The 9827-nt window shown below is 28.4% G+C and overlaps 1 protein-coding gene across 1 annotated transcript; it reads right to left on the bottom strand.

Moving 5' to 3' along the window:
* Nucleotides 1-4864: 4864 nt before the first annotated feature.
* Nucleotides 4865-7897, bottom strand: LOC113388216 (kinesin-II 95 kDa subunit-like). The gene has a single exon (XM_026625616.1). It carries the CDS (start codon nt 7895-7897, stop codon nt 4865-4867), a length of 3033 nt encoding a protein of 1010 aa, XP_026481401.1.
* Nucleotides 7898-9827: the final 1930 nt, after the last annotated feature.

Consider the following 9827-nt stretch of genomic DNA (forward strand, 5'->3'; position numbering starts at 1 on the left):
AAATTCGTTATTTTACAAACGATATTTCGAACACTCATGTTACATGATTATAGATTAACATAATCAAAAGTCGATCCCAAATTCATAACAAATATAAATCGACAGCAGACAAAGGTCAGCAGTTTTTATGCATAACAAATACCTATAAAGTTAAGTTAATAAAAGTCTGGAATTTATGCAAAACTACTTCCTTATCTAAAAGAAACCTGTAGGGAATATTTTGTGATCATCAATATTCAAAACATGTTTCAGGATAATTATTAAAAATTTCTCATAAGTTCATGAAGTTAATCTTTGCTATTTTAAATCCATTTTGAGAATTTTGTTTCTGTAACTTTCTATGTAATATTGTATAGCAATATGCTATTTTCGAAGTTACAAGATGTTGTTCTTGTTTGGTTCAAGAAATGAATTTCCTATTTATCTAAACTTTAAGCAGTTTTAAATACTATTTAAATCAATTATTTGTTTTTTAACTTCCCGTAGGGTAAGTTATTGTAATGGGCCGAAAATCGGAATTGAAAATTTTTACATTTCTCGACGTTTTGAAGGTTTCTGAACGTTTTGGCATACCTCAAAAAAAATGGATGTGTGTGTGTGTGTGTGTGTGTGAGTGTGTGTGTGTGAGTGTGTATGTATGTATGGATACAAATTTTTGCCCACGTTTTCGGGCGTACGGATTAACCGATTTGAATGGTTCAAAAAACATTCGATTCCTATTGATAGGGAAAAGAGCTGATTAGTTTTTGGCAAAGGCAGGTCCAGCCGTTTCGGAGATACGGAGCAAAGAGTGCAGAAAATAGAAATCGAATTTTTGAGAGAACGGAGTATCCAATTTGAATGATCTAAAAAACATTCAATTAGTAATGATTCGGAGAAGTGTTTATTAGTTTTTGGCAAAGGCAGGCCCAGCCATTTTGAAGATACGGAGCTAAATATGTAAAAAATGGCAATTTTTGAGAGAACTAAGCGTCCGATTTAAATGATTCAAAGAACGTTCTGCTTGTCTTAACAAAATAATTGATTTTGGAAAAAAAATTTGTTCATTTTTTTTTTTTTTTTTTTAGTTTTTTGTATATCGAAAATATTTCAGATTTTATTTTTAATTCTGACTATAGTACTAATATACTTTACAAATAATTTCAACTCTGCAATTCAGTTTATATAATTCTTATAAGTATTACACAATGTTACAATATTTATAATAATCTATTTGAAAACATTCAGTATTCCACGAACATTTCGTTACGGTACGGGAAGTTCCAGCAATTTGCCTTAAGGCACAATGCCATAATTGCCTCAAGACAGAATTCCACTTACAGCTAGTTTTTATTTTATTTTATTCATCAGCAATAAGAACTACTCAGACCACTGTTGTTAGTTTAAAGCCATAACCTTCTAAGGGGCAACCGATGGGATAAAAATTCACCTTTGTGTGCCGATTAAATTATATATATATATATATATATATATATATATATGTATGTATGTTGCCCCACAAGAGCTATTTGTGCTTGACATCATATTTGGGATCCATTATCTTCAGTGTAAATCTGGTGTCATACTGCTTGATACTAAGCAGGCCGAGGTTTAGGGCTAGGATTAACTAGCCTATGTTCTTTACCATTAGTGCATGACTGGCTCTTTTAAATCAATAATCCCGATTTGCGTTCCAGTGTTTCTTTATGCAAATTGGAGAGAGTAAAAACATGCATGATAGATATGGTGGCACAGAATCATATTGAACCATATGTGTTCTAGGTGAAAATGCATAAATAAATGATACAACGATAGAAGAGAGTAAATGACATAATATATGTTATAGATGAGTTGCAGGTGTAATCTGTAACTTCTATGTATGTCACATCGTGAGAAATTCGTTACATCACAAACGCGTAATGAAAATAGAAGGGAAACGTTTTTTTCTAGAGATGAGTGCACTATTGAATGAAATTGATACAAAGGTTCTTTATTAATCTATGAAGTCTATGATAATAAGAAATTGTTGTGTGCCCAAAGGCAGGTCCATGGTGTGAAAGAACCACAATCAATGAGTCAATGAGCCTCTCAGGAATTGGATCACAAGACAAGAAACAGGAAGTATGGAATTAGAAGTTTGGATGCATAAAAGTGTATAAAAACGTATTCAATTTTATATTGTATTACAAAATTTATTACAAATATTGTAAACTTGAATAATCGATATTTTTGTATTCAAAGAGTCTCAGCAATATCTTTTGAATTTATCATTGTTTTGGACAGATTATAGGACTTACTTTTATGTAAAAAAATCCTATTTAGCAATGTGAATGTTAATTATGTGATACAAAAATATTTTTCAACAAGTATATGATTCTGCCATTTTCTTTAGAATCATGTTCCTTATCTCAGTTTTTTTATTTAGATTTTAACATAAATTATTAAATTAATCGTCTCTTAGGACATTCCATTTAAAGTTGATTTGTTTTCTGTTTTAACTGGTCTATCTACATGCTGAGATATTAATCTTTTTCCACCCATAAGTACGCCAAAAAATGCCCTTTTAACTATATTTTTCAACAGTTTTTCTTGCTTTTTTTCTGAAGTTTGTAATTTGTCACTACGTTAAACAATTGAATTATACCTCTTGTTGCAATTTTGAATAAATTTCTCTATGTTTGTCTAATATTGATGTTTTTATCTTGAATTGAATAATATCCTTCTTCTTTCTTTATTAATTATATTATAACTCTAATTTTTGTTTCAATTTTTGTTCAAAGCATTTTAACCTTATAATGGTTAAAGTTCTTGTAAGTTCAGTGTTATATCTTACTTCCATATTATACGCAAACGAATATAATACGTAAGTTTAATATTTATTTGTTAGGCTATTCAAATATCCGTATGATTTCTACATTTGCAAACTGACATTGAATTTGTTATATACGCCACATATTATCTAACAATAACATCTATATTTGTAGAATACACATATGCCTGATATGTGAGAATTTTTCCTTTTCTGTTTTTTTTGCAATGATATTGACCTCGTTGATTTCCCAATATATGGAAATACTTTACATTAAATTTTTTAAATTATACTCTGCATTATTTCCGATTGAATTTTATTTTTATGAAGTAATTTCTCAGTATTATATTTCGGATAAAATAATTTTACATAAATCTAAAATTTACATTTTCTAAAATATGAAAATACTTCTTTTTTAAAATATTTATATTTATATAAGTATAATGTTGATTTATTTTTAGTGTGGTAAAATAATTTTTAGGTTCATTTTTCACAATTTTAAATGACTCTATATTATAAAAAAAGTAGTGATTGGTTAAGATAACATATAACCTAATTAACTTGATATTTTTTTACAAACCTAATTTAAGCTCATTCCATTCATTAGAACATTTTCGTTATAAGCATGTTTTATTATGTTATAAGTATATATTTAACAGAAGAAAAAACGTAAAAATATAAAAAAGATATATACCCAAAATTATCGTCACAAAATTGAAGCACATTTTTTGTTTTTAAAAACTTCTATTGATATTTAGTTATTTAATAACTATTTAATAAATATTTATATATAAAAATTTATCAAAATTATTTAATTAACTAATTTCAATCAATAAATTTCAAGGAATTTAAAATTATTTTTGGTAATGTCCAGTGGAAGATCAAAGTTCAAATTTAATCAATTTGATTAAATTTACAAAATAAAGTTATTGTAAAAATATCTACATATTGTTAATTATTTATTATTTGATTAATATATACTTATATACAAAATAAAAAAACACATATAATAAAACTAAATAAGAGATGAATGATAAATATATTCATAAATATTTTTGACAATGTCTCATAGAAGCTCAAACTCAAATTTTGATTAAAAATTAATTGAATAAAAGTACTCTAAGAACATTCCAGATTTTGAATTATATATTTTTCATTTAATAAATAATTATGTTCTAATTTTAAAATGACGTAAAATTACTACAATTACAAGTTCGATATTAATAAAACTAAATAAGAAGAAATTAAAGCCTCAATTTAAGAAATTTATAACTACTTTCGGTAATGTCTCGTTAAAGCTCTGTATTATGGGAGCTCAAATTCAAATTTTCGTGATTTTAATTTTACACTAGTCGTGTATGGCATCGTGTCTTGAGGCAAACTGCTGGAACATTCCGTACCAAAAAATTGTTCAAAAATCATCAGATCTTCATTTCGCCAATACAAATAAAATGATTTTTAAATCACACAAATCGGACGCTCCGTTTTTTCAAAAAATCAATTTCCATTTTTGGCACTTTTCGCCCTTTATCTTCAAAACGGCTCGACCGAAAACTAATCGGCACGTCTCCTTATCATTACGCATGTTTTTCTAGTTATTCAAATTGGTTGACTCGTGTTCCCGAAATCGTCGAAAATTTGTATCCGGACACACACACATACACAAATACATACACACACGCATACATTCATTTTTCCTAAGCTATGCCAAAATATTTAGAAAACTCTGAAACGTAAAGATATGCAAAAAATTTTAATTTCGATTTTTGAACGATTACAATAACTCTACGGAGAGTTAATTATATATTATTAATTATTATATATTTATGCTCAAATTTTAAAAAATGACATAAGTATTAAATTCACTGCTGAATTAACGAAATAAAAAGCATTAACGAATAAAAAAATATAAATATATTTTTGCTCATGCCCAATACAAGTGGTTGGTAATTGCATTAAATCTATTTGAGTCCAAGTGTGATACAAAATATTGATTTTATACCAACTAATATCACTTATGTATGTCGTATGCATAACTGCATTTATATTTAAAAATAATTTTTATCCAAACGTATGCTAACTATGAGCTGTGATTTTCGCCAGTTCTCTGCATTTGTAGAATTTGATTATCTCTTCGTCTATATCTTTATCACCTGTCAATGGCACCTTTGATTCTGTCCCTGGCAGTATATAATGTTTTTGCTTTGAAATATTATCAGCACAAACATTCAAGGATGCTTTCGGCTCCCACGCCGCGCATTGCTCGGATTGCGAAATCTTATTATGATTTAGAATCGGCGAGTTTGTATTCAATATGAATACATCATGATTTTGATTTGAATTTCGCGCACATTCCGTTATCCCGCCACACGAAAATGGATGAGGTTCTTCCAATTTTGAAATATACGGTTCTGGTATGTTATAGTTCTTGTCCATAATATTACTCGTGCTAGGAGCATATTGCATAAGAATATTAGGCAAGGGTATTGTTGGTTTCATTACTATAATATTTTGTTCAGATTGTGATACTGGTTCTGATGCAAGTGGGTTGGTAACTCTATCATCGCCAAAGCTTCGAAGATTTTTGTTCCCAAGTGAATAATCTCCTTGGGCTTCTGCAAAATCCATTTTTGGCATTTGCGAGTTAAGAAAATTTTGATGGTTGGCAAGGTCTGCATGACATCTTGGATGGGAAGCACTTGGCATGGGATGATCCTCACACTTGGGCACTCTAGTATATGTTAAATTAGGTTCAGAACTGCTAGGATTTTGAACAATATTTCTGTAACTTTTGCCATCCTCATTATCAAATTTTGCATTATTCTGTGGGCTAATATGATCGATCACTTGAGTTTTGTTTACTGAATTTTGATGAACTGTGCCAAAAGATTTACTAGCATTAAGTTCAGACAAATCTAATTGATTTTTATAAAATGATGAATCATTCCAATGTTCTTCTATTTTAGTTGTTTCGTTCTCAGTTGAATTAAATTGTGGACGTTGGTTAAATAAGATGCTATCATCTAAATTTAAATGTTGTGGGCTAGATATTTTGTCTGAAAGTAATTTAGTTGCTATATTTATAACCTCTTTTTTAATAATTTCATTTACCACTTTTTGAATACTTTGTATATCATTCAAATCAATGTTGTTCTCAATTATTTTTTGATGTAAATTTGTACGACTTTTAGCTTTATTTTTTTCTACTTGTTTACGATTATATGAAGGTCTGAATGAGTTTTGGGAACAACTTTCTCTTGCAGACACAGGGTAATAATTTGGTCCTGGATGTTCACTATTTTTGTCATAAAACTGCACTGGAATTTTAGTTTGTATTGAATCATTTGATCGTTGAGTCATTTTACTATTATGTGCATTCACACTTCTAGTCGAAATTTTATTATTTGGATTAGTTTCTATTTTAGAGACAGAAATAAAACTATTTTCTTTATTCGAGTTTAAACTAGATTGAGAAATTATGCTATCGGTTTGTCTAAGTAGAATCTTGGTTGTATTAATTTTTTTAGACGACGTTCTAGATGAATTATTAGGCTTATACAAATTATTTTCTAAATATTCATCAAAATCTATTACTCCTTTGTTATCCATACAGATCGTTTTATTTTTGGTTTTATTAAAGTTGCTGACGTTTTTCTTGTTATCATTCGCGATTGGCTGCAAAAAATTAGATCTAATGGGTCGTTCATCATAATTGTTTTTAATATCATTGTCTTTATGCTTGATCGTAATTTTATTTCTGGATTGGATTGTATAATCTTTATTGTATGTAGTTTCATAATTACCTTTTGTTTTGCTTGGAATTAATTTGGGATTTTCATTGCACAAATCTTTTTGGAATTGCTTAACACGCTTCCGAATTATCCGAAAACATTCTTGAATGTGTTTGGACTCCGTGACTGGAATGCTTAATGAGTCATTGTCTTCTGATAAAAATTTTGTTACAACATTATCGCAATATCTTTTGTCTTCATCTGTTAAATCATGGTTGTAACATTCAGTTCTAATAGTCGTATCCTTAACTAATAGACCGTGTAAACGTTGAACTTCGTCTTGCAAGGATAACATTTGAGCTTTGGTATCGATTTTGCTTGGTTTTGAAGCGTCAACTCTGCAGTTTTTTACTTTAGACATCCTCGAAGCGAATCTACAGGAAGAAAGAGTTTCTAAGGCGTTTTCTTCACTCAACGACAACGTAGCTATCATTGATGTAAAACTATTAGCATTTAACGAATCTTTTAAAACTGATGTCACCAAACTGTTCCGGTAGGGTATATGGTGCAAAGTGGGATAAGTCAAGGCGTTTATTACGACTTCCAAAAAATGCAAAGACTTGTTTATATGGATTGATTCATCAGAAGCACGAAGATGTGCTTTAAATCTTTCAGATCCTGCTAAATCGACCAAATGAAGATAAGATTGTATTACCTTGCCTTTATGAGATCCTTCATATCGAATTGTTAAAATGCAGTGAGATCTAGATGATCTTGTATTATATTTGGTGCCAGAAACCTTACGATTATTTTCTCCGATTTGAAGAATTTTCATGGCTTCTGCAATAGTAAGAACATTGACCTTTTGCAAGTGTTTTAGATGCATACCCTTCTCATCTTCTTGGACAGTTACCTTCTGGCAGTTCCTTGATAGCAAATCAACACCTATATCTTTATAAATTTCTAAGTATGACAAAGATACACGCATTGTAGATTTGTCGTTGAATAAGTTTTGCAATATTCTAGGAATAATACCTCTGTGACAATTTGGTAAAATAGATCCAAGCATAGTAAAAGTTTTCCCGCTACCAGTTTGTCCATAAGCAAATATGGTTCCATTGCAACCAGTTTTTATTTGTTGCAGTATAGGTATTGCAACAGTTTGAAAAACTTCCATTTGTTCACTGTTGTACCTAAATATCTTATCGAAATAAAATTTATATTTGAAAGGTGAGTTTTTTATACTTCGGTTCATTCGTTTTGGAGGATATATGACTAGTTCTTCTCTACTATTGTTTGAGTGAATTTCAAACAATGCAGGTTCTTTGTAACGTTCTGGTTTAATACGTGCAAATACTTTAATATTGTTCTGAACCATATTTGTAATTTATATATTTTATATATTTGTCAGTTTGACATTTAATGGAAACTTTTGTTTTTAGTATAGAAAATAGTTAATGTTAAAAATCAATTATATTTAAGATTAAAAATTATGTATCTTGACTGGAAATGAAAAATAATTCGAGAATATAGTTAGATATAATTTTTGTTAAATTATTTCTAAATTTCTTATATTTGATAAATTTTGTTTTGACTGAGCAATCTTGACAATACCATAATTATTGGCTAATACTATAATTATAGTATAGTTTATTAATAATCAGAGGAGAAATTACTTTATTCAAAATATGTTCATAATACTTATATATATATAATATATATATTCAAATCAAATTCAAATTCAATTCAAAATCAAATTATCAGATATTTTATAGAGATTTTAATAATGTGTACACATTTTGTGTAATTTTTGTGTGTAACGGGAAGTTCTAACAATTTGCTTTAAGGCACGATACCATGCACCACACTAGTTTAGTTTTACATTACTATAGTTTCCCATTTCAGAATAGGTGTAAAAGTTACTATATATTAAAGATAAAAAATTATCTTACCAAGTAGATGTGTGTATGAAACAATTAAAAATATATATATTATATATATTATATATAATATATTTTATATATAATATGTAATATATATTATATATATTTTAAATTGTTTCATACACACATCTACTTGGTAAGATAATTTTTTTTCTTTAATATATAGTAACTTTTACACCTATTCTGAAATGGGAAACTATAGTAATGTAAAACTAAACTAGTGTGGTGCATGGTATCGTGCCTTAAAGCAAATTGCTAGAACTTCCCGTTACACACAAAAATTACACAAAATGTGTACACATTATTAAAATCTCTATAAAGTATCTGATAATTTAATGGACATATGTCCAATGAACATTTTTAACCGTCAAATGTCATTTTTTTAAATTATTTTCATTGAGAGTCTATAACCGCTGGACCTGCCTTCCCAAAAATTTAATATGTTCATTTTGTTAATTTAAGTAAAATGTTTTTTGAATTATTAACATTGAAGTATCTTCGGAACAGCTAGACCTGCCTTCGCTAAAAACTAATCAGCACGTCTCCTTATCAATACGAATCGAAAGTTTTTTGAATTATTCAAACCGGTTGATTGGTGTTCCCGAAATCGTCGACGAAAATTTGTATCCGCACAGGACGCACACATACACACATACTCACACACCCATATATACACACATACATAAATTTTTTCTAAGGTATGCTAAAATATTCAGAAACCTCTGAAACGTAAAGATATTTAAAAATTTTCAGTTTCGATTTTTTGCGATTACTATAACTTACCCTTATTAAGGAAAGTTAAAAAATGAATTTAACATACATAACAGGATGTGACATTGATTTTTGGTATATTTTTCTTTATTTAAGTATATTATTTGCCACATGTTAATTTTGTAGTATGCATTGATTAAATATGTAACTATTTTTTGCATATTGCTCCTTGTTAAATCTCTACTTTTATGATTAATAAAATTATCACTTCTATTTTTTTTATTTAATATTACGAAATATTTATTGAGCATATAATCAATATTTTCCTTCAACTTTAAACCTATTTGTTTATGATATCGCTTTCTAATAATATTTTTGATTTGACGAATGCAACGGATAAAAAAAATAAACGACTCATCGATGGACAATAAAGGGCCATCGGTTGAAATATTCAATTAGTTTCAAGTTAGACCTTGACATGTTTGTTGATTTGTCATTGTTATAAGTGAAAAATTATATATTCAGTTAATTATTCGATATAAACATTTATAAAAACTGTTTAGAAAATTGTCTGCATGATATATTTTAATTATTGTGATAATAAAGCAATTATACACGACAAATTGTAATTGAATTTGGCAAATAACGTGCTTG

This window comes from Ctenocephalides felis, unplaced genomic scaffold (genome assembly GCF_003426905.1).
Source record: "Ctenocephalides felis isolate EL2017-DRISC unplaced genomic scaffold, ASM342690v1 CF-g0.4_SCAFFOLD_03572, whole genome shotgun sequence".
NCBI classification, from domain to species: Eukaryota; Metazoa; Arthropoda; class Insecta; order Siphonaptera; family Pulicidae; genus Ctenocephalides; species Ctenocephalides felis.